At 41.8% G+C, this 26,429-nt stretch overlaps 1 protein-coding gene and 1 long non-coding RNA gene across 2 annotated transcripts; both read right to left on the bottom strand.

Annotated features, from left to right (window-relative positions):
* Positions 1 to 573: 573 nt before the first annotated feature.
* On the bottom strand, positions 574 to 26,429 carry LOC117464054 (uncharacterized). The gene is made up of 8 exons (XM_034106581.2): positions 26,354 to 26,429; positions 25,917 to 26,272; positions 6,947 to 7,139; positions 4,890 to 4,955; positions 2,079 to 2,426; positions 1,971 to 1,994; positions 1,268 to 1,374; positions 574 to 1,008 (listed from the first exon to the last, which is right to left on the bottom strand). Exons 1-8 carry the CDS (start codon positions 26,394 to 26,396, stop codon positions 913 to 915), a joined length of 1,233 nt encoding a protein of 410 aa, XP_033962472.2. The 5' UTR covers positions 26,397 to 26,429; the 3' UTR covers positions 574 to 912.
* LOC117463434 (uncharacterized) lies at positions 9,407 to 13,784 on the bottom strand. The gene is made up of 3 exons (XR_004553914.2): positions 13,347 to 13,784; positions 10,533 to 10,683; positions 9,407 to 10,028 (listed from the first exon to the last, which is right to left on the bottom strand). It is a non-coding gene; the product is annotated as an uncharacterized lncRNA (long non-coding RNA).

Here is a 26,429-nt window from a genome sequence, read left to right as displayed (position 1 = left end):
CAGAAAGGTGTTGACACGCAGATTAGCTGACCTCAGGCACCTCTCAGGTCGCTCAGTGGAAACACGTCAGACACACGAGTGGCTTCTCAGAAAAGAGGCGAGCAGCTAAAAATACTTCACCCTGTCGGTGGAAAAAGTGTGAGATGTGAGAGGAGAGATATGTGCACCATTTGGAGCAACTGACTTTAAATATGACCTTAATCTATTCTCGTTTAAAACGAGTCTAAAGTTAATGCTTAAACTCTTGTGCTTCGGAAACATACCGTCTGTAAACCTGATCATCATTTTAAGGACAGATCGTCAACGACATTAAAGGACAAATAAACAATACGGTTGAAATACTTTTATTTGCAAGGAATTAAGCATCAAATACAACCAGAGACAGAAAGGTTTTCCTATTGCCATGCTCGCTTTAATATCGTCATAAGATATTGCAGAATTGAATTTGCTTGGTTATATATAAAAATGCAAATATGCTGTGACATACAAAGCTTTGTGAATATATCCACAGATCCTTTTGACGGACGCAGCGCGGTCGGATCAGTTGTTCTGCTTTCCGGCTGAACTCTGCAACAGACGGAAAGGACGCGATGTCAGAACAGTTTTATTACTCATTCATCCCCAAATGGAGACGTAAGAAACCTGTTGATTTGTAAACAGCACCAATAGTGATGAGTTAGAGCACACGTGTAAAACTCGAGGCCCGGGGGCCAAATCAGGGCCGTGGTGGATTTAATTTCGGCCCGCAGAATCATTTCTAATTACTATTAGATCTGGCCCGCCGGTATATTGCACCTTCACTCCATCCTGAGGGTCTCCTCCGCTCAGAGCCTGAGCCCAAACATTGATGACCTTGCTCCCAAGATGAGACGCCAAGTATCTGAGCTAGCATCTCAGAGCAGCACACTGAGCTTAATGGATGCTTCCTTCTGCACTTTCTCTCACGACAACAGGGCATGTTTGGTTTCTCTCTTTGAGGGGAATAGTTTTTTTGAAGCTGTTGTTGGCCTGTGGAAAAATGTACTCATAAGAAATGACTCTGGAGAAGCTGCAGATAGAGCCATAAGAAATGAATGCAACTGATTATTTAATGTTGTTTTTATAGGCAATAATTTAAGCTTTGTTAGTTCCAGGTTTAATATGTGCAATAAGTTCATTTCAATAAGTTCTGCAATAAACATTGAACCAGTCCGGCCCTCCACTAGCACCCATTTTTAATTTTGGCGCACTGTGTGTTTGAGTTTGACCCCCCTGCGTTAGAGCTCACCTGCAGCCTCCACAGCAGGAAGGCCACGCCGGCACCGTAGACGCTGCTCTTCACGATGAACACAACGTACGACAGTTTGGCCGCCTGGGTCGTCTTCAAGTATTTCTCTGCAGAAGATCAAACACTGACATTAGTGACATGTAGGAAACATCCAGTGGGTTGTAAGAGAGCCGATAGATCAGGGCTGGGGACTTCGCTCCTGAGTGAATAACCCGAGGCACAGACTCAAAGTCGTGTCTGGTATAATTAGGATTTCGTAAAAGATCTCACAAAATACCAGTTTTTCATGCTTGTTGGGTACAATTTAAATTAAAAAAATCGCAAGTTTGTGAAATAAAAAGGCAGCTAGCCACGCCTCTTTTATATATAACGGGCAGCATTTGTGATAAACAACTTGAACTTGTTGATCTTGGATTGGTGCACATTTGTTTGTTGTTGTTAACATGTTTTATTTGTGCAAGTTAAGCATGAATTAATATGTGCTTTTGTCTTAAGTTTGCTTTTGTGTTTTCACATTACTTCAATTAGTTGATAAAACTTTAGAGAATGAAACTTCTATCTTTACACTTCACTCAGCTTCCATGTTATCATTTTCCACCACGCCTCTGGAGTAGGTCCTGAATACAGCTCGTCTGCGAACCCCTCAACAACACACCAAATAGAATGCATTGATGTTTCAAGAAATACAAAACGATATATTCACCTCTTGTCATGACTCCTTCTTTGCCTGATAAGAGAAAAAGATGGGTTAGACGAGGACCGATGATCACTTTCCCTTAAATGAAACATTGAGATTTCCCAAATGCCTCACCTTGGACCCCCTCCACCGTGTTTTCATGGTGGCTGGTGTGAGTCCCGTTGAAGAAGCTGACCCTGCAGGTGAACTTCCGGTCCGGTGTGAACCAGTCTGAGGCCGAGACCCTCAGCCTGCTGCTGATCCTGTAGGTCTTGCCTTCCCGCAGGGCGCTGCTGTCGGTGGCCACCCCGCTGCTGACGGCCCCCCCGCCCACCTGCCAGGACACACTGACGTGGTCCGGGTAGAATCCGCTGGCCACACACACCAGGGTCTTCCTCCTCTCACGGTCTCTCTGGTTCCTGCACTCGTTTGCTGACGGAGGGAACACTGTGACTGTCGGGGCAGAGACATTACGGCCTGGTTCTGCAGAGACAAAGGACCGACATCATTCTGTATTCATGGTACCGACCAGTGGTGGCGCTAGGGGGTGGCTACTTGGGCTCAAGCCCCGGATGTTTCACTTAAAACATTTTTTTTTTTAAATTCATTTTTAGTCCTAAGCCCCGGATCTCCTACAATCCGAAATCCGCCTCTGGTCCCGACTGTTACAGGACTCAGCCTGTGTTTATGAGTCTTCTTAATTTGTTTTAATACATGCACCAAACACCAAGGCAAATTCCTTATAAGTGAAAACAAATTAGCATTAAATCTTATTCTGATTTACAAAATGTTACGGTGTCAGAACCCTGGAGGTCTGCAATGAGACACAAACATTTGTTCTTCTAAAAACAACGTGGTTCCTGGGGGTTTTCTACACAGATCTGATTTCCAGTTTCAGCTTTTGCATATCGTTTTAGTAAACAGTTAGTACATGTATGCAGTATTGCGCATGTGGACCATAATCACCATTTAGCTTGTGTTGTTTTACTAAAAATTGTTGCCCCCCCCCCCCCCTCACTTCTTCACTAATACAAGAAAAGACATTTAGTTTTGCAATTGAGAAAATATTGCCTGTTGTAAATACTTTTAGTGCAAATGCATTTAACAGAAGGAACTCATGACAAAGCCTGGACCAAAGGCTTCCCGTACCACCTCGAGATATCATTTTGACACCTTCTCTGCATTCACTCAACACAAATAATATTTTCTTTTTTTGCAGATTTAGGTTGAATGAAGCTCAGGAACAAACATTTATGCATATTCTTTAAAAAATAATAGTCTTACCCAGCACTGTGAGTTTGGTGCCTCTGCCAAAGTAACAAGGCTTCAGGAAAACTGCTGCGCTGAAGCCTCGCGACTGTCTGCGCTGTTTTTACTTAAACGTGTGCACACATGAAATCTAAACATTATCAAACGGCTGATTTTAACTACTCAGGAGAAAAAGATAATGTCCTCCATATATTACATAAATTTATTTGGCATCATTTTTCCTGTCTTACCTAAAATGGTGAGTTCAGTTGTCGCTCCTGACTGAACTCAGAGCTGATCAGAAATCGCCGTGAGAGAAATAATCTGGAGCTCAGCCTGAAGATTTACTGCTGCTTTGCTGTTTTATGCTCAACAAACACGAGGCTAGTAGCACAAACTAACTATTAACACGGTTTTAACGTACAGTTTTTTTCACAACTATCAAATTAAAGTCCTACTAAACATATTTGTGTCCTTGCCTATTATTTTAAAGTCAGATGAAAGTGCTCTGAGAGACGTTTCTCCTGCCGCGTTTCTTACCTAAAACAGTGAGTTTAGTCCCAGCTCCGAAGTAAACCTCGGCGTATGAGCACAGAGACTTTCCACTGTCACAAAAACTCTCTGCTGCCTCTCCGTCTCACTCTCTTTCACTGGTTTCTCTGACATGTGAACACTTTGACTTTAACATACTCAGTGCTAAAGAGAACACTTTCCTAAATTAACTTTCACCTCTAAAACAAACTTGCTTTAGGAATAATCACGAATCTATCGAAGAAAATGTAATACACTTTTAACATGTTCTTACCTATAACTGTTCAACAATTCAAAACGGTCTCTCAGTGACCAACCTGTCAGGCTTTTGAATGTTTTACTAAGTTAATGTTTGAAAGAAACCTAGAGCTTTTACTCACCGAGAACAGTCAGTTTAGTTCCCTGCCCGAAATAAGCCTCGGACTGACACAGCGTTTGAGCTCGAGAACAAAAAGCTCTGAGCAACTTAAACTTTAAAGATCTCTGTTAAATGACCACACCATGTACAGCACTTTGAACATTTCTCATCTCATCATAGACTTTATATACAATATATATATATATATATATATATGTCTTACCCAAAACAGTTAGCTTCGTTCCTCCACCGAAGTAAGCTTCACTAAAACCAGTGTCACAGTGAACCTGATCCGTGTCTAAAACTGCACGACACTCTGCTTTTAGATGAAGTTGCCTTTAAAACTACTTTACCGTGTTAACAGTTATTTCTTTCTTTTTGTACTGCATTGCACTCGAGTTTTTAATTGTAACACACAACTTATAAACGCAGAGCTCTTACTCACCGAGGACAGTCACTTTGGTTCCCTGTCCGAAATAGGCTTGGTAATTGGCACAGAGCTAAAGCTTCATATCAAAAAGCTCTGAGCACAACTCGGACTATAACAACCCAAATACTTTGCTCAATGGACCGCGTCATTTACAACACGTTACTACATACATGATGTGAGCCATCCTTACCCAACACCGTCAGTTTGGTTCCTTTTCCAAAGTAAGCCTGGCTTGTCGTGTCACAGTGCAGAAACGCTGAGCATCAAACTATTTCTCTATCAGGATTATCTTTGGAAAGTTTTCACTGATACTTCCGTTCATGGAACTTTAAAGCACTATGTCATTTATCAAAGCGCAGTAATAAAGTTAAATATTTACCCAAAACCGTCAGTTTGGTTCCTTTTCCAAAGTAAGCCTCGTTTCCAGAGTCACAGTGCAGAAATACTGAGCATGAAACTCTCAGGTCTTTCTAGAACTTTCTTTACTGATGACTCTGTTTGAATTAATATTTTAAGGAAATGTGACATTTATCGAAACACAGTGTTAGTGAAATATTTACCTAAAACTGTGAGTCTGGTTCCTTGTCCAAAGTAAGCAGGTTGAGTGTAGCTCACAGTGTTCTCCCTTCAGGTCAATATGTAGACTCTTTCACAACAACAGTGTTTTCCTTCACTTTCACGCCAACATTAAAACGACGCTACGTGTGTAGCATGAAGCAGGGAGAGAAGCTACTTACCTAAAACAGTGACTTTCGTTCCCTGTCCAAAGTAAGCTTCAGCTCCAGAGTCACACAGAGTCTCCTCGACCACAAAGTCTCCAGAATTGAGACTCCAGAGGAGGAGGAAGTCAGACGCATCCTAATGCTCCACATATAAATAATAAGATAATTTAAAACTATTTCTTCTGGAGATTTTGTCCACATGAATTGTGTTTTACTGCCAAAGTGTGCAGTGAGTTTGAACCCTTGATACCCCCCCCCCCCCCCCCCCACGGGGGAGCCTGCAGCAGGAACACAGGGGCTGTTGATGGAGGAGGTTTTTGTACAGCGGCTCTATAGGATTGTATCACCGTGGCCCCCTGTCCCCACGGTGAAAAAGCATCAGACAAAAACCTGAAGTCTCTCTGCTTCTCTCCCCCCTCCCTCCCCCCAGCGCCTCCATATCTCAGCCTCCATCTCTCTGTGTGGTGCGAGTGTGTGTGTGTGTGTGTGTCTCTACTGCTGCTATTTCTGTGACAGCTAAGAAAAGAAGAGGGAGGAAGGAGAAGGGAGAGAGGTGTTTGTGTTCAGAGGGAGGGACGTCTCCGCTGCCCACCTCTTCATCCTGCAGCGTCAGACAAGTCACTGAGATAAACGCATTCACCTATAATGTGAAATGTTTTGCTATGAATTCATAATTGTTACATAAACCAGCTGTATGTGACATCTTAGCATCTTTAAGATCATAATGTTTTGCTTTTTCAGCTCCTCTTTCAGCGGGGCGGTAAGAAAATCTGGATGAATGCAAAGTGTGCGACTAGCTCTTAAAAGTGTAGCTTGGATGAAACCAAAACAGAACAGAAAAGTGAATATTAAATAATCTTTTATTTTGCAAATGAATGCAAATGTTGCTCGTCTGTTGCAGCTGGATGTGTAAAAGTGTGTTCTGCCCCCCAGTGGTCAAAACATCTGTCAACATCTGTAAGATTACCAAGTTAAATAAGTTGTATGAGTATATTATGATTTGACACAACATTTATTTTGTAATGGAAACATATATTTACTGAATACCTTTCTAACAATATTGTGACCAGGCATCATTAACCAAAATGTGTTTATAAAATCACAACACTAAACATCATTGGACACTATTATTCTTATGCAGTTATTGCACCACTTTTATTTCAAACAACTTTTTTTCCAGTAGATTTTGTGCACAATATTTGACTTTTGAATTCCAACCTCCATATTTGACTTGTTGCTCTCGTGTTTTGTTTTGTGTTCAGGCTTGGAATGTCCTCATTTTAGGGGCAAGGCCATTTGGCCTTTGGTGTCACCATTTTGTTTAGGGCACGAAGGCCATTGAGGGAAACATTTGGATTCGGAGCTTCCAAATAAATAACTTCCCTCTCTGATAAGAAAACACACGCATGACATGGAAAACAAATCACTTTTTTAATATCAATAATGTCAAACATGATATCATATAGGCCTATGCCTCCTTAGTATTACCGTATATAAAAGGAAATACTCTACTTTTAATAATTAGTGTCTGGTATGTTTTCTATCTACTACTTCTCCCATTCAAAAATCCAAAATCAAATAAAAAAATCAAAAATTCTATTAATATGTAACAAATATATTCAATTTCAGAGCAGAACAGCTTTCAAACTCTGCACATCAAGTGATTGGTCAGCAGGCGCTGCTTTCACTGAGTTGATCTCTTATCCCTCATGGCCGTGGGCGGCCACGCGGTCTGAGGGGCCGTGGGCGGCCACACGGTCTGAGGGGCCGTGGGCGGCCACACGGTCTGAGGGGTCGTGGGCGGCCACACGGTCTGAGGGGCCGTGGGCGGCCACGCGGTCTGAGGGGTCGTGGGCGGCCACGCGGTCTGAGGGGCCGTGGGCGGCATGGTTATAGGGGCTGCAGATCTACTTAACAGGATACAGAGAGATAGAAAAAGCTGCTTCATATCGCCAAGTAGAATACAGTTATATTATATAATTACATACATAATTCATGCATACATTGTTTAACCTTTTATCACCCACTGCACAGTTTGCTGGACATTAGCATCCAACTTTATTTATATAGCACTTTAAAAACCTTCAGACCAAAGTGCTGTACAGAGAGATAAGCTCACACAACATAATATAAATACAAGATACAAACACAAAACAAGCCAGAATAAACGTAATAATTAAAAAATAAATAACAGCCATATAATAAAAACAATAGACCACTGAAAGCAAATAAAAGCAACACTCTACTTGTTTCACTAAACAGAACTGCTTGCTCACTGAAGTGTTACATATGAACCTGTAATATATGTACCCATAAACTGTATTATAAGACACGTGATCAAACGTTTGTAATTGTTTAAGAGTCGTCCAGTTTGTGCAAACACTTACAATCCCTACGATGAAAACATCTCCCTATTTTCAATGCAGTCACGCGTTCAATGAAAAATATTTATGTCCACATTTCAAAGGAAAAAATGATCATCGTATTTGAACAATGTGGTGAATATACCCCAAAAGCCAAAAACATTACTCTGTGGGCTAAATCATTTCATTATTACAGTGTAAAATGTACAATAATACAGTCATCAAATGTGTTGTTCCTCTGGGGATGCATTCACTTCATCTTAAAAGACTGTTATATATAACAGAGAAAACAGTTCAGACCTACTGTTCTTATGCATATTGTAAATCATTCCTCCAAGTAGCACAATACGCAGCAACACAAGACCCACTGTAGTAATCCTGCGGAAAACTAGTTATAAAATGTTATTATAATTGACCGGTATGATAGTGTTCTGTTCATGAAATGCTGTGTTTATATTAATTTAAGTATACCTTACCTAATTGAGATACCCTTAATCCTCCATTCAGTGGAGGGCGTCTGATGGTGATGTATCTGTCGGTAAGAGGACTGGAGGTTCATTACAACTTCTCTGAGCAAAATTGACTCAAATTGAAGAATATTTTACCCTAAAGATATTACATTTGGTCCCAACCTATAAAGTAAAATGTACTCTTTGTTCAGAGTTGTATTTTTAGAGTTCATTTTACTCTATTACGTGCTTAGATTTGACTCTGCTTAAAGGAATGGTCCACTCATTAGATAATTAATCAAAACTTCAGTATTTAGTGAAACGTTATGTTTAAACCATACCCTGAAGAAATCAGCGATATTCCCCGGTAAATAATGATGTTATAGCTCTTTTTTATCAAAACCTGTATATTCCGTCTGGCCGCCGCCATTTTCAGTAGTCACGTGATGGTCGTGACGTCATCCATGCGTTCACGTTGTCAACACACGGAAACATGGCGGGGTATTTGAGTTCGGACTCGTCAGCAGAGCAAGAAGTTTTGACCAATGTGAAGAGATTGGATGGGGGAATTCAGCCGTACAGGTTCGAGCCAAGTAGTCAGAACCGCCAGGAATCCAGGGACAGTGACGATGAGGACGAACAGCGCGGTGATCTCGCTGGAGACGATCCCTTTACTCGTGCAATTGATTTCGGGAGGCGAGTAGGAAGACCTGTACATGAGTGGTGTACTTGCGATCGGTGTGTAGCCATGGACAATCCTCTTATGAACATTTGTTGTCCTGAGCTAGAAGAGCTTGAAAATAAACTGTTCACAGACGACTTGGATTGCATACGTTTACACGGGGAATTCGACACTGTGGTGTTAGGAAAAGCTTCATGGCAACAGCACTGGTTGCCATGAAGGATGTGAAACGCACCTCTTTGATTGAACCAATAAATGAAGGGTGGGTACATTTGACGGGTACAGCCCTTTCTTCTTAGCATTATATACTTTATTATTATTATTATTATTAAAGGACATATCAACTAAAGACATGTCATTTGGTTAGGAAGTTCTGGATTAAAGATTGAATTGACTTTATCAAAGGTTTTATAATGACGTTTACATTCTAGGAGGAAATGATTTGCATCCTCAATCCCATGGCAATGTTTGCACAACCTGTCATCTACAGGAGTATTTGTGTATCGACCATATTCAATAAGAAGTGTATGGTTGTTCATTCTAAAGTGTGTCAAATGGATTCTGTCTACAATTGCATGGCAAGGACATGAAGGACAACGACAGATACTTTTCAAAACCAAAACTTTACTAAGTATAGCCATGATACAAAAAATCAAAAAGCATATCTACAGAATGCACTCTTTATAGAACAATGTAGGCTAGGAGTCCTAACATAATAATGGTACAATGTAGTTGAATAAATTCCATAGTAGTTAATCAAATAAAGAAACCAGTCTTCCCACAAGTTTCTAGGAATCACGTGCCACAGAAACTCACAACATTTGTTTTTTTCTCAGAACCTTCAGATTGGCGGCATACAGGCAGTTCACTTGGTGGTGTCACAAAAGACTTGGCAAAGGTGTGCGGAAAGTTATCCCCAGCTGTGTTGTCAAGGTAATACGAGAGAAATCCACAAGAAAACTACACTGGATTCAGAGAGGCTGATGAAACTGACAATGTGTATCCAGACTAACTTTCTACCAGATAATTCACAAAGATGTTTCCCTCCTGGAAATCTTGGTTACACCTCCGACTCACTGGACATTTAATTAAATATATATTAATATTGGAAAAAAAATGTGAAATCCTTTTTTTGCCTCACTCTCGGGGAAATACTGCTGAATAAGGCTGGCGTAAGGAGACCATAAGGAGATGGTTGTGGTTGCGTTGATGCACTTGCATCCTTCTTCGAGTTGGATAAATAGGTGTGGTCCATTGCAATGGCACGTATCATATCATCCATGTCGGTCTGCACTGACATATCTGTAAGTGCAAATAAAATAATAAATGTAATGGCACAATCTAGATACAGAGAAGATCAATGCAATATATGTAACAAGGTGCTGTCATGCGATATCATCTGCCCCCCCTTAAGAAAAAACACCCCACCTCAATTCACCCTCCACAGGTGGACCACATCATTAAAAATGTACGCATTACAGTCTACACTCCTTTAAAACATAACACTTACTTGACCAATGGAAAGGGAACAGAACAACTTCTTTGCATCTCACAATGGAGACAAACTCCTGAATCATCTATTTAGGCCTCTATATTCAGTTGTCAAGTTGGTCCACTCCAATCATGTTATCTGTTCAAAATGATCACTAACATTCACTCGAGGAATGTGGGGATGGTAGTAGATATATATATATAATAATTTACCTATTTTTTTTTTAAGGCGAGTCTGACAAACCACAGCTCCAGTGTCCTTCACGGGAACGATACATTATTGATGTCATTTTTGGAGAAAATCTCCAGACTTACCATTTGTTGACACTGGATTTGCGTGCTTGCAACATTTACAATGTGCCTCTGGTGGTGCCTCTGGCATGTATGGCACTGCAGCTTGGCCCGGGTTTGACACTGTAGCAGTCGGTGCATTGTCACTTTTAGGTGTGAGCAGGGTTTCTAACAGCTGAAATGAAAAATATAAAACCTTGTAGGGATGTTGTATCCAAAATGTCTCATTTTTACAAGAACATACATGAATGCCAGAATGGGGGAGGCTAAAGGCAACATGGAAAAGGGAAGCTTGTCTCACTAGTCATCAGGCCTAAATGATGGCAATACTGACATTCCTGTCTGCTAATGTATTGTCAGGGCCCCAGCAAACATTTTAGAACATTTACTGATTTAAGCTAGAGAATTAAAGCAGTCTGGACAGTCTGAGAAACGTCGCCGGACAATTACAAACACTAGATAATTCCAAAAGATCCCTATCTACAAAACTTCAAATTCAAATATTTTATTAATTAAAAGGCCAACTACAGGCAAACAATACAATTGTGTATATCATGTACTGCCCAAATAATATAAAATAAAGTTTTTTAAAAAGGCAAACAATACAACCCCAATGTAGGCCTACTTAGATACAATGATTTTGATTACTATATATGTATCAATCAATCGATGTTTATTTATATAGCCCAATATCACAAATGTTACATTTGTCTCAGTGGTCTTCACAGTGTGTACAGAATATCAGTATGACAATACGACACCCTCTGTCCTTAGACCCTCTGTCCTTAGACCCTCTGTCCTTAGACCCTCTGTCCTCAGACCCTCTGTCCTCAGACCCTCTGTCCTCAGACCCTCACATCGTACAAGGAAACACTTCCAGAGAAAACCCACAGTTTAAAGGGAACATGGGAGAAACCTCAGGGAGAGCAGCAGAGGAGGGATCCCTCTCCCAGGACGGACAGACATGCAATAGATGCCGTGTGTGAATTGAAAAGATAATACATTTGCAACATAGGTAGTCCAGATGTTTGGAAATGCATGTGTGTATAATAGGAAGATGATATAAGATACTATATGTATGCATGTAGTACCACCCTTGCTAGCGATTCCCTCTCTAGTTTAGCATACTCAGCTTCGTTGTCCCTGGCCATAGAATCACGATTTTATGGGGCCGGATAACTGGGGGGAAATACACACTAGCCGGTACTACGCTATATGGAAAGGCCACCAAAAACTGTCCTGGCCTGGACGATGAAGGACGTTAAAACGGGCAGTGTTGGGTGTAACGCATTACAAAAGTAACGGAGTTACAGTAATATATTACTTTTTGCTGTAACGAAGTAATGTAACGCATTACTAGTGAAATGTGGGTAATATGTTACCCGTTACAATGCTCAGTAACGCAGTTACAACACATTTTAACCCGAAATTAAATGGTGTTTTGTTTTTTAACAATGTACTAACATAGCGAGACATTCCGCCACCAGACACATTGTGCGGGTAGATTAGTAAACCTGGTGTTTACCCTTCAGGCTTCGCGTCGGGATCTTCGGGGCAGTTGAATGTTATGCACCCTCTATTCCACAAAGAGAACGGAGCGAAAAATACTAACAACAAATTGTGTCAGCTGCGCGTGACCTGCTCCGCTGCGCGTGCATCATTTCCAAAGTGCTTCCACAGCAGCGACACACACCTGTGGATAATCATTTATACGAACATGGTTAAAGCAACCATCACTAAACGCCAGCAACACTGCATCTACTGCAGACCGTAGCAACAGGTCAGATGGGGACATCACGTTACCCTCCATGTGGACACTAGCTTACTCCCGCCTGACTCGCCGCCCTCAACCCCGGAGCAGCAGTCTTCATCGCCCGAAACACCGCCGCCCCTCTGCGGCCCGCAGGTGCCAGCCAGGATACCACGGCAACACAGAGCCTGCCCAGGTAGATCTAAACAAGTACCCGCCTGTACAGTGGGGTTAGGTGGTCATTTTGCAGCTCGTGGTATAAAAATAGACAAGGGCTAGAAGATGTGAAAATAGTGCCATATTCTGCCCTGCCTGTAGAAATGTTGGGTCAAAGATAATGCATACAATAGCACAGATGCCTTCACCACGAATGGCTACAAAACTATCTCATATCCCAAGCTTATCAACGAGCTGATGTTGCAGCTGAAATGATCTCCAGGTCACAAAGTCAACCTCACATGATGATGATGTGATACCAGTTTTCAAGCACAGTAAACATTCTCTTCCCAGAGTATATGATGGGACCAAGGTGATGATTTAGTAGGCTACATGGTTTTAATAATACTTTTGCTTTTCAATGTTTGCCATTTCAAACCATGAGCTGGTTCAAATAATATTTGCCTTGATTTACAAAATGTTCTCCTTTATTTTATCAGTACAGTTTTGAAGCTTTTCTTTGCCACAGTCCACTTTGGACTATATGAGATATTTCAGGATTGCACTTTTAACTCACTTGAAATGTTCTCACTTGCTTGGTTTCAAAACATAACAAATGCCATAATCTGTTCATTGGGACCATCAATGCTATTTCTTATTGCTGTTGCCGGCACTATTGCTCATGTAAACCTACTACTACTGCGCCCCCTGTAACCTCAGAGGCACCCTGAGTCATGTTGTTCTGGAGCCGGGCCTGCACACGGCCACATGCTGTAACTCATTACATTTCAGAGACAGTAATTTTGTAATGTAACGTATTACTTTCAAAAGAGAGTAATAAGTAATATATTACATTTTGGAAGTAACTTGCCCAACACTGAAAACGGGGCTAGCCGCTGCAATAGAAATGCGCTATAAGTTCTATAACATACCTTATTCTTACTCCGAGCACTACTTCTGCTCCTCCGTCCCTTCACACTTGCAGAGGGCGATTTCTCAACTGGCCGAACTGGTGTCCTGGTCGGTGATGACACCAGAAAGACCGATGGTACTGCATCTCCATTAAGTAATGGTTGTTTCATAAATCCCATGTTATGTTTTATCATACTCTCAGAGTAGTCGTCCGGAAATTTGAAATGTTCGCTGCATACATGAGCCTGTAAATCTCTCGGTTCGGGCCGAGCACATTTCGCTAGCCACTGCCTCCGAATGTACTTCTTCCGCTTACCTTTTGGCAACAGATGGAACCGAGCATTCCGTGGATTGTTCCTATCAGAATTGTGGCAATATTTCGCTATACAGTGAGGCATATTTGAAGAGAGAAACTACAGTAAATAACATGGAGATCAACGTGTCTTCGAAAACCAAACGCATGGTTTACATCACGTCCGGAAAATGGCGGCGCCCACAGTGTTGATGTTGTCACTAGGCTTGTTTGAGACACATAGGCCCTTTCTCATTTCTCTAACTCCCCTCCTCGACTCCCCTCCTCGACTCCTATCCTCGAGACTTAGTCCCGCCCACAGGAGATGCGAGCGGAGGAGCCGAGGAGGGGAACCGAGGAGAGAGGAGGGGAAGCAGCAGGCGGTTAGAGAAATGAGAACTCCTCTCCTCTGAGCGGTCATTTTAAAGAGACGTCCATTAATGATGACAGGAGGCACAGTAGCCCTCTGTCTGATGGACAGATGTGTTCATGATGACTTATATATTTACTTTGATTCATTCACTGTGCGGTATAATGAGACAATAACAGGCTACAGATGCGGACACACACATATATATGTATATATTTATATAAATATATACAATTTCAGAATCAAACCGGACTTATCTCAGCCAATGACAGCTCTGCATGCATCCCCTGGATATTATTTGAGAACCTGCTCTCATCGCAACGCGATGTTTACAGTGAGAACAGCTGTGAGGTCCTGCAGAAAGCAGAGCAGTGTGTAAAATATATATCACTCAGTATAACAGGCATACTCTCTTTATTTGCTTTAGTTTAGTAGATATCTACAAAGAGTCCATATTTTTCTAAAACCATTTAGTGCTTCACATAATAAAATACACAACGGCTGTAGCCTGATTATGCTTTAGCAGCTGTAGGTGTGTGTGGTACAGTATGTAGGTGTGTGTTGTACAGTGTGTAGGTGCGTGTTGTACAGTGTGTAGGTGTGTGTGTTGTACAGTGTGTAGGTGTGTGTTGTACAGTGCGCAGATGCCGCGGACAGACGGGTCTCAGTTGGTTTGATGTCCTTACTTTTAATACTTGCAAATACAACTTTTGGCCCGTAATTTCAATTCCCCATTTCAGCGACCAGAGAGAGGGGGGGGGGGATATATCCAGTCTCTGATTGTGTTACGTTATTATGAGAGTGCTCTCATACTTTAAATTGTATATATTTATATAAATATATTTGTGTGTGTGTGTGTCCGCATCTGTAGCCTGTTATTGTCTCATTATACCGCACTCTCAATGAATTCAAAGTAAATATGTGGGGGAACAATGTTCAGCTGATCTAACTATAAAATATTATATATTGAGAAGCCTCTCTTGAAACATCTCTGTTCCCGGAAATGCATCCGCGAAGGAGCCGTGGAGGACCGTGGAGGACCCATCAGTGTATCCTCGGTTAGAGCTCCTCCAGAGAGGCTCCTCGATGCTCGGTCCTCGACGTGCATTTAGAGAAATGAGATGTCCTTCAACATGGCGTGCTAAAATTCATTTCCGGGTCACTACCGGAGGACCGAGGAGTCGAGGAATCGAGGAGGGGAATTTGATGAAATGAGAAAGGGCCATAGAGAGGCGAAGTCCCTCCCTTTCCGGGAGCCTCCATGGGACCCCGGAAGCGTAAAATTATACATTGAAGTCAATGGAGAGAGAAAGGTTATCTTTTGATCCCGTTTGAATTGTGCCACGAATGACACATATGATGTTTGTCAATTTAAAAGAATATTTTGCAAGTCAAAAAAATTAAAATGTGTCGTAAAACTGTGAAGTTACACATTTTTTTGTGTGAAACCGCTGAGTGAACTACAGGTCTCTAGGTCTCGCACAATACGCGTCACCATCACAAAGACGGCCGTCACGTTAGCAAATTTCACCTGTTTCTTTCAGAATGAGAATAAAAGTATAAAACGAGGTGACTACAAGTCTGGACACGTTGAGAGCTGTACATACACGAAAGGGGAGTTAGTCGGTTCTGTAAGAGCAGCGGGACCGGCTTTACAAGATGTTGGTGAGTAATATGAGTGCAATGTGTAACGTTAATGTCAGCTAGCTAACATTAGCTAACAAGGTACACTAACGTGTTTTGTTTCAGTAACTAGTGTTCTCCTTTAGAACTTCGTGGTCTCTGTGTGCTGTGGATAACATTAGTGTTCACAAGAACAAGGTACACTCCCGTGTTTTGTTTTAGTTGCTCTTCAGATTGAAGCGGCCAGTTTTATATCGACTATACTGTATGTGTGATTTCCTTTTACATCTCGTTGTGTCATTTGAGTTTATTTGCTGTGTGTAGATTCAAGGGTTTTGGTTATCTTGTCAATTTGTTTGGTTATCCAGGCACAGCTGTGCGTGACTCCCTCGGGTACACTGGTATGTGTTTTCCTAATGTAGAGAGCGTTGATTAATTAATAAACTACACACTGAGTCTAGATCCTGACCAAATCCTTTTTTATTGTTGATCAAATGTTTTTCAAAAATGTATTCATACACATTTAGAAAAATACAATGTACAATCACAACCAGTACAACACACATTACAAAAAATACAGAAAAAACAAACAATAACAACAATCAGACAAAACTATGGAAAAATAACCCCTCCCACCCCCAGATCCGGACCATCCTTGTATTATTGCTCATTCAATCTATTATAGCATGCTAACAAACATGGTACTTACTTTATTTGTACAGATCTGCATGGGAGGCGATGGCGCGATGCAGAGCGCTGTCTGTGATTGTGCACGGGGGATGTACAAATGCAGCCACGCTGCAGCATTGGCAATATGTGCCATGTGGCAGATCAGCTCCACAGATGTTGAGTGCCAGTGGAGGAAGCCTGGCACTTCCAAAGTAGTCCAGCCGGTGTCTCAACTCTACCAACAGTGAGAGGAGACATACAACCCACTGGCCAGAGACATCGCCACTCAGGATGTAGACTGGTTCAGGTCTGCACTGAGGGGCGCACAGTGTGGCATGGCATGGCTTTTGTCACCTGAGCCAGAGCCGCGGCCTCAACATCAGGCCATTGTCACCGTGCCGGAGCTGGTGAAGGGGCGTGGGGGCTTGAGGCAATTCTTGCCTCAATGCGACTGAGCAGAGACCAGCAAGCTGCCATCCAGACAGCCACCGGAGGACAGCGGACAAAGTGGCAGTTACACAGGCGGGGCAGGTTGACAGCCAGCAAGTTTGGTGCTGTGCTGCGGTCGGGACTTTCATCCACTCCATGCCCGTCCCTCATGAAGAGGGTGCTCGGGGGGTACAACTTGGACGGAGTCATGGCTGTCAACTGGGGGGTTGTAAACGTGGATGGAGGGTGAAGGCTTTTGTGCAGGCCTATCAGGAGACAGTGTTCGAGTCTGGTCTCTTTGTGAGTGAGTCGGTGTTTTGGGAGCATCCCCCGATGGACTTGTGCAGCCATCTGCCCTGCTGGAGGTGAAGTGTCCACCATCATTATATAAGATATATATATATATATTTGTATACATATCTGTAAATTGTATAATTTTATTTGATTTAAAAGTATTTTTGATCTCTGTCTATAAACACAAACTGAGTAAGATTGACAATAAAGTTGACTTTGAAAAATATATATATTCTTTATGAAAATAGTTGACTGTTGGAGAAATGAATCCAAATGAAACGTTGGACTGAACTACAACTACGCCTTTAAATCTCTACGGACTGTTTTTCAGCGGGATGGCAAGTTCCTATCTTTAAACATTTATTAGTTTTTTCTCAACAGATTTGATTTTCTGAAGTTAATTTAACTTAACCATGTAAGGTCATTATTAAAAAGGTACAATCAATTTGTTTAGGGTTGACTAAAATAATGATAAACATTTCATTTGGATGATTTACTGACAGAATAAGAAACTCAATGATGCTCTACTCACCTGTTCCTTTTTATAAAATGAAACAGTTGAAACGATAGATTTTAGTAAACTTAAAAACAACCTTCTCCAAAAGCTATCAAGGAATATACCGAATACTTGTTTTAGAACTTTATTACATATTTTTATATAAATAGTTTGAATGATCCATAGTTGACAGAAGCTTGTGTTTACACTGACCTGTCACTCATATATTAATGTCTTTGTAACTTCAGTAAACCACGACCTCACTCATTTCTTTCATCACGGTTCAGTAAACTAAGTGATACATGAACCAGTTTAATCATTATAATAACGTAGGATTGCAACTCTTTGAAACTGTAGGTGGCTCTTAAAAGAGCCGTTGTGTTTGGGTGTGCTGGTCTCGGGTCAGTCTAAGCCCTCTCTCCGGATGCGGCGGGCCAGCTGGATGTCCTTGGGCATGATGGTGACCCTCTTTGCTGGGTTCATCTTACTGGGGGGGCAGCTACATGGATGTCGGTGCAGTCCACAATCATTGTGCAGTTGAAGGCAGAATGAATGTATTATTGACTCCGAATGAAGCACAACTTCATGTCATACAATACATTGACTTTGTTTGTAATTGTGTAAAAAAATAAAGCATTGATTAGCAAGCAGGACCTGCAGGAACAGAGCACGGTGATGGATGGAGCTGGGAAGAGAGAAGAATAAAGAAAACAGATCAACTTCATTTTCGGATATTAAAAATTCAATTTCAAAACAAGTTGCCGCTCCGACAGTTTTCTAGTGTGTAAAGATGATTTCACTTGACCTATGCACAATATCACACTCAATACATGTGTGTCTCTGGGGGGTGCATTGTGCCTTTGATGTATATAAATAATATACCATAACCAAATACTATTACGTACAGTGGAAATCAGGTTGCCAGAGCAGGTCAGTGTGCATGTTCCTCAGGGTCTCAGCAGTTACAGGTGAGGGAAAGGAAATAAAAGAGAAAAAGGTCAGTAACAACACTTTGAATAATTATCTCTTTTAATAATGTTCTATCAGTAATCACTCAACTACTGTCTTTCCAACACACAGATTGACTCACTATCATCACAATGAAACACGTCCAGAAGAATGGACCACAGATGGAAATTAGCTATTAGCTATAATCTGGCATATTGCATCTCTTCTCTTTGCTGAGATTAATGTTTTTGTATGCATGGTCCTTCTATAAATAAATACATGTCATGCAAAGCTGCCTGCCTGCCTTCGACTCTCCCTGAACTGCCTGATCTTTTAATGTTCAATGTTAACCATTTGAGCAGATAGCATTAAGTAGAACAGATCGCAGATGCTAATCTGCCGTTAGCCTACCTCCCGCCCCCTTAGCACCTGGCGATAGGCTCCTCTTCAAATGTTTCACAAAATACTTACCATCATGATGACTCTTACTGTTTAACATTTGGGTTCACTTCATGTTAAGGCTAATACAAATGACAAGGCTAAGTAATGTGATGCTAACTAACGTGCTCGCTACTAGCTATGTAGCTAGCTTGACTGTGCACAACATGTGTATTACCTGATATGTTTGGTCCAACGACTCCTGGTCCTTTCATCAGACGGGAAGCGATAGAACGAGCTATGATCTATAAGTATGATCACTTATGTGATTACAACCTGGTACAAAGCACACAGGCATCTTGTAAAAGTGAATTTATTTTTAGCAATCTCTTATTTATTGGAGGGAATAATCAGTTATGAGATCTTCTTCTTCGCTTTAATTACGAGTCGCAACCACTTGGAGCATTATCGCCTGTGACATCACTTACGCGAGCCAGAATGGGATTTGGGATTTGTAGTCTTTGTAGTCGCGTATTTTTCATAGTCTTATATTTCAACAGTTTTACGACAAAATGTGACTTTTTTGACATGGAACTTATTGTTTAAGATTGACAAACATCATATGTGTAGTTCGTGGCACAATTCAAACGGGATCAAAAGATACGTGTTCTCTCTCCATTGAATTCAATGTTAATTTTTCGCTTCCGGGGTCCCATGGGCCGGAAGTAGATGGGCGTGACTTCGCTTCTCTATTGCGGCTCGCCTCGAAAGTAGACGAGAGTAGCCGATCGCAGCCGGGGGAGGTGTCAAAATGCTCGTCTTAAGTCGGACAGCTCGGACTCAGAGTCGGCTTGACTGGCTGGGTTTGCAATGGCGGAAATTGCGTTGGCGTTTTTCGTTGGAGATGAAGTGGATGCAATAGAAATCCCACATGTATTGTATGGAGAATGACATGATCTAAACTTCTAAAGGGACTGTGATTGAGAGAAAATTAAATATTTGTTTACAATAAACATGAATATGTCATTTGTTTGATTTGCTTTAAAAGACAATACCATTTTTGATTTAAATGATAGATTACCTTGTGCATTTGTTGCAGCCCTTGCTTGCTGCATAAGTGCAGCTGCTAAACTGTTATCTGAAAAATAATTTACATAATTTAAAATCATATCCAGATTGTTGGAATGCAATTTAGTTGTTTACTCACCATTTTGTAGTCTTTGGGAAATGTCTTGTGAGACTCTTACAGTGATGTCTCCCTGTCCATCACGCAGTGTAAGCACCACAAATTCCATTTGACCCACTGTAGACAAAGGTGATCTCCATAGCTTTATATAGGTTTGTTAATTCAGTCATGATGATGAACCACACCAGTGACTGGGTTCCATCATTAGAAATGCTCCTCCCTCTTAATGTTTGCAAAACTGATAGGTGGACAGGCTACAAATGATCAGTCCCTTCAGATCCGCACACATGAAGCTTCATGAGCATGCATTGAACAGACCTGCTGCTGTGTTAATTCTTTAGCTGCCACTTTAAGCTTTATGATGTGTACAACATGGATGTAATTTGATTTAATCTTGCCATTTTAAATGATGTATTCAATAAATAAGGTTAAACCAAATCATTACATTACAACAGATTTTATTTTAATGATTTGGTTTAACTTAAAGAGAAACTCTATTGTTATTGCACATATTACAGGTACTGAGAGAATGAAATGCAGTTTAGCTTCTAACCAGGTGCAACAAGCAGCGAAGTGGAAAGTAATGTACACAATCTACAGAATAACATATAGAATGAATTGAATGATGAGTAAACAGTGGGGTATGAATACACTAGATATCAGCCTGTGAGCAGTATGAACAGTGTGTATGAATATGCTAAGATATATAAAGTATGAAAACGGTAAGCAGTATAGTATAACATATATAGATATTAATTTCATGATGATAAACATTGTGGAACAATGATGAAAAATGGGAATGGATGTGGCGACGTAAAACTGACACAAAACAACAACAAACTTTTGCCAGCCAATGGGAGAGCTTCATCAGCAGCACGTGGTAAAAACCACCAATGAGCGCTCAGCTCGAGATACCAGCGAGCCGTTTCCCATCAAGCATTTCGCTTCCGCAGCTCGTGGAGAGCAACTGCGCCAACTGCGCCAACTGCGCCAACTGCGCCAACTGCGCCAACTGCGCCAACTCGCCTCGCTCTAGTGTAGACGGGCCGTAACGGCCCGTCTACACTACAGCGTCGACAGCGTCGAAAGCTCCAAGCTGCTCCAAGCTGCTCCAAGCTGCTCCAAGCTGCCCATTCACTTTCAATGGGGTGACGTCACGTAGCCGCGCTTTTTCGCCGAACTGAATTGTGGGTAGCAGAGCGAGGCGTCTCAGGCGACCCAGGCGACCAGAAGTTGAACATTGTTCAACTTCTGGTCGCCTGGACGCCGGAGTAGCCAGCGCCAGCCAATCAAATCCCGTTTCCCAAAATCTGACAGCTGAAGCCGTAGCCAATCAAACCGCGTCTAAGCTGGGAGAGATATCCCGCCGTTCATTTCTATATTTCAAAAAAAGTCGGAGGAGAAACTAACTATCGCCGTAGCGAATCACCCGGTTTTGTATGACCAGACCCTCTTCACCTACCGGGATACAAACCGGAGGAACCAGCATGGAGGGAGGTGGCAGAGACAGTGGGCGCTCCGTAACGGAGCGTCCACACTACAGCTCCAAAAAAAGCTTGGAGCTGGGCGTGTCTGGAGCTTGGGGATTTTATTCAAGCAACACGGCCAACAACCAATCACATGAATCTCCCGCCCCCGACATACAAAGCAAAAACCCCCGGGGATTTTATGCGAGCAATATATATATAAACTCCCCAAACAGGCGAAAACCTACCAGTTTCCCCACTGTCTCTGCCACCTCCCTCCATGCCTGGTCGCCTGAGACGCCTCGCTCTGCTACCCACAATTCAGTTCGGCGAAAAAGCGCGGCTACGTGACGTCACCCCATTGAAAGTGAATGGGCAGCTTGGAGCAGCTTGGAGCTTTCGACGCTGTTGACGCTGTAGTGTAGACGCTCCGTTAAGGCTGCGGGCGTCTTTGTCCCGCGAGATTTCAAAGTCTCATGTGGGCGAGCCTCCAGAGCAAGTCGGACAAAATGACTAACCATCATGCAACGCACTAGCAAGACGTTGATCGCAACTGCGCAGGTCTTGCTTGTCTCAAACAAGCCTAGTGTGTGAACGTTGTGATCAGCTGCTTTAGCGCAGTTCTCCAGAGAGGGGGGGGGGGGGGAGAGAGTCTCCCTCCGCAGCCGGTTGGCGTAGTTTTGGCACAGTTCCGTTGTACAGACCGACGTTAACAGCAGCCCTGTCTGTGCACACGGAGACCGAGGCTGCAGTCGGATAGTTTAAAAATCAGCTCCTAAGTTCTAACCCTATCGTCTATTCCTTGACCTCTGAGTGAAACGTCACGGGGTTAAGGGATAGTGGATAGGAGAATTCAAAAGGACTTAGGAGAAGAGACTGTGGCACTTTAGAGAATCCGAATGCACTTTCACTATCCGACGTGTTTATGATGCGCCAGCGGACGTCATTGTGTGCGTCTGCTGCTGTGGGGAAACTATGGAAACTACAGTTTTCTATACAGCGGACTACAACATGGATGTTTAATAAGAACGAGGGACTGATGTGAACTCATCTAGAGACTCTGCACCGTGCTCTGATGCTGCTGCTTTGCTTTATGAACGTGGACAACATAGAAACATATTCTTCATGACCAAATTTGGAATTGAAATAAAAAAGGAAAGTGAAACTTATGCTCGTCTCCCTCTCCCTCCGGTCCACATTAATACAAATTATCCCAATACGTATGATTGTATGAACTAAAGATCTTAAATCAATACAGATGTATTTATTATAAACATTAGTGGTCCTTAACATCTGTCACTGTGTATATCACCATTCAAACATCTTTTAAAAGTTGAACAAACCCCACACAGCTCAGTAAAGACTGAAATGTTGACTTTATTTGATAATTTCAGTGAAAACTAACGTTCATATTTCTCTTTTTGATTATAATACTGATGAACGTTCAGAACAAAGCACTTTGGCAACTTACCACCTATGTTTTAAAATGCTTAATAAGCACCGTAACATTCATGATATAATTTCTCCGTCATAATCGGTTGTTTCCGTGAACGGCCGACTGTTGAGTGACGGCAAATGCTGCGGCTGCAATGCATTGTGGGGCAGCATGTTCGCTTCTCCTGTCGGTTAGGGAGGTCCAGTGGTTCCTAAGCTAAAGGAGGCTATAAAGGAAGTTTGAAACCTCCTTTCCTTTCATTCTCATCATTCTAGAGAATTCGACTTATCATGGCTGCCACTGAGGGACTTCCGGGTCATTTCACTCCTTTAGGAAGGTTCCTAAGCTAAATGGACTATTCGACTTCAGCCCGACTCTGTCGTCCGGTGATCTAACCGCCTTCTGGAAAAGCTTCACAAGTACGTCGGTACGCAAATGCGCTTTGTGACACAAGTGACGGTACGCATTTCAGATTACGCCATAACTTGCGTCCCAGTTATGTGCACCCCTGTACTACAGCAAAAGTATTCTCCGTCGGGACTTCCTGCAACAACACCACGCCGTTATCAAAGATGTTCTATAGAGAACCGCAGTGACGCGTCCTAAAACCCGGATGTAAACTTCTTCCGGTTCCTTCGTCAAAAACGCAATGCAATTTCTCCATAGGATTTTGGAAAATAGCTCGAAATAAGGTCTGTGGTTGACACACATTTAAGAGAGGGATCACGTTTTGTTCAGCCGGATAATCTCCACATGTCTCTCCTACTTTTATAATTTTTGAATCATAAATCTAGTCGAAATGCTAACGTTATGCTATAAACGAACTACAAGCCAGTACAGCAGCAGGGTCGCACGACTTCAACGTCACGCAAACTTAAGATCGTTTCAACTGACTTGCACTGAAACTGCACTTTGAACACTTTAAATATATTAACATTTTAAACTGTATACCCCGTTTATCTAGGCCCTTTTTGTTTTGTTTTATGTATACATGTCACACTGTGGAAAACGATATTTCGATATTTCTGGATGTATAACACATGTAGAATTTTTTTACAATAAAGCTGACTTTGACTTCCGCGTGCTTGCATATTTTAACAAAGCTTTTCGTTTTAGCCACACTGAATTTAAAGACCCCGTGAAGTGTGCGCCTGTGCATGATCTGTTATGCTAATACATATAGTAATGACCACAATTGTCCATTGAAACCCATATCAAAAGATGTTGGAATAGCAACTAATTTGATGAGTTTTGAATTTGCTGCCGTGAAATCCGCAGTTGACCTCCGCCTTCGTGGGCGCGGCTTGCGAGCTACTGCGTGACGTCACAAGATGGTCGCCTCACTATTTCAGAGCAAAATAGTGATTACTCTGGAAAAAATACTCACCAATATTTAGTACTCAGATCTTGTACTTGAGTAAAAGTAGAAGTAATCAGATCTTGTACTTGAGTAAAAGTGTAAGTACTCAGATCTTGTACTTGAGTAAAAGTAGAAGTACTCAGATCTTGTACTTGAGTAAAAGTAGAAGTACTCAGATCTTGTACTTGAGTAAAAGTAGAAGTACTCAGATCTTGTACTTGATTAAAAGTAGAAGTACTCAGATCTTGTACTTGAGTAAAAGTAGAAGTACTCAGATCTTGTACTTGAGTAAAAGTAGAAGTACTCAGATCTTGTACTTGAGTAAAAGTAGAAGTACTCAGATCTTGTACTTGAGTAAAAGTAGAAGTACTCAGATCTTGTACTTGAGTAAAAGTAGAAGTAATCAGATCTTGTACTTGAATAAAAGTGTAAGTACTCAGATCTTGTACTTGAGTCAAAGTAAAAGTACTCAGATATTGTACTTGAGTAAAAGTATAAGTAATCAGATCTTGTACTTGAGTAAAAGTGGAAGTACTCAGATCTTGTACTTGAGTCAAAGTAAAAGTACTCAGATATTGTACTTGAGTCAAAGTAGAAGTACTCAGATCTTGTACTTGAGTAAAAGTAGAAGTACTCAGATCTTGTACTTGAGTAAAAGTAAAAGTACTCAGATATTGTACTTGAGTAAAAGTAGAAGTACTCAGATCTTGTACTTGAGTAAAAGTAGAAGTACTCATATCGTGTAGGAATACTCGGTTACAGTAAAAGTCCTGCATTCAAAATGTTACTTAAGTAAAAGTAGAAAAGTATCTCTGTCCTTTTATTAATATTTTTCATTTTCAAGAAAGAAATCCGCATGTTTTTCTATCGCCCTGAGGGGAGCAGGGAGGAGGTTATGTTTTTATTTTTGAATTCATACAACACATTTACAGTTTTTAACTTTAATATAAGTACCACCATATTCAGACCACTTCATAAATGTGTTGCTCAGTTTAAAAACATTTAAAAGTCATGACAGTCCAGATAAACTACCCGGTCTCAGTGTAGTCCCACACGCACCCTGCAGAGGTCAGTGTGTGCAAACCTCTGGAACCTCTCATCTCTCCCTCCTGGCTGCACGCACACTTAAATCTTATACTAAAGTGCAGACCTGAGCCCAGAGGGACTCACAGGAGACTCTGTACAGAGCACTCGTGTTGTAGGAAGGTTCAAATCCTCCAGTATTAACACCTGCTGGTTTATCAAACACCATCAGCTCTGTGGCTTTGTGGACTTCCTGTTCATTTAATAATCTACACACTACATCTACACTCATCTTTTTTATAGGTTTTGGAGGAAATTGCTGACATCTCTGCGCATGTGTCTTCCGTTTTAAGGACATGCATGGACACTGACAAAGAACAGGCATTACTTAAAAATTGAATTAGAGCTAAAATAGAAGAGACACCTTTATTGTCCAGATGTACATTTGGCTTTGGCTTCACAGATATACATGCACGGTCAAACATCCTCTGCCATGCGTTAGACTTAAAATATCACACTACTATTCTTCATAAACTAAAGCCCACCATTGTACCATCGTGTGTCTTACCCTACTTTCAGATCTGAATAATGTCTTCATTTTTTTGGGTACCATTTCAGTACAAAACCAGATAAGCCTAACTCCAGCTGCAGCGGCCTGTTATCTGTACGGGTTTCTGCTCTTAGTGCAGCACTGTGTTTGGCAGCACAGTAGTACGTGCTGCTGTCGCTCAGTTGCAGCTCACTGATGTGCAGAGAGAAGGTGTTTTTGGACGGAACGATAGAGGACACTTTGTTTCCTGCAGCCTGGTCGTACTCTTTAGTGAGGAACTGCACTGCAGCTCCAGGGCGGTCCTGCCGGTACCAGAGCATGGTGTAGCTGCTCATACCCAGCCCACCACCCATCCTGCACTCAAAGGTCACTTTGGACCCAGGCTGGGACATCTGATCTCCAGACTGAAGGACCACCGCAGTGAGACCTGCAGCACATGGAGGGTGACGTGTTATAATAACTTAAAACAAAAGTATGCGATGTGTGAATATGAGAGAGGTAAACCCACCTGAGTGTAAAAGAAGCAACAAGTGAAGGACTGTGAGAAACATTTCAGTGTCATCGATGAGCCTTCCTCCAGCTGA

This window comes from Pseudochaenichthys georgianus, chromosome 18 (assembly GCF_902827115.2).
Source record: "Pseudochaenichthys georgianus chromosome 18, fPseGeo1.2, whole genome shotgun sequence".
NCBI classification, from domain to species: domain Eukaryota; kingdom Metazoa; phylum Chordata; class Actinopteri; order Perciformes; family Channichthyidae; genus Pseudochaenichthys; species Pseudochaenichthys georgianus.
This window is presented reverse-complemented; position numbering and strand designations above follow the sequence as displayed.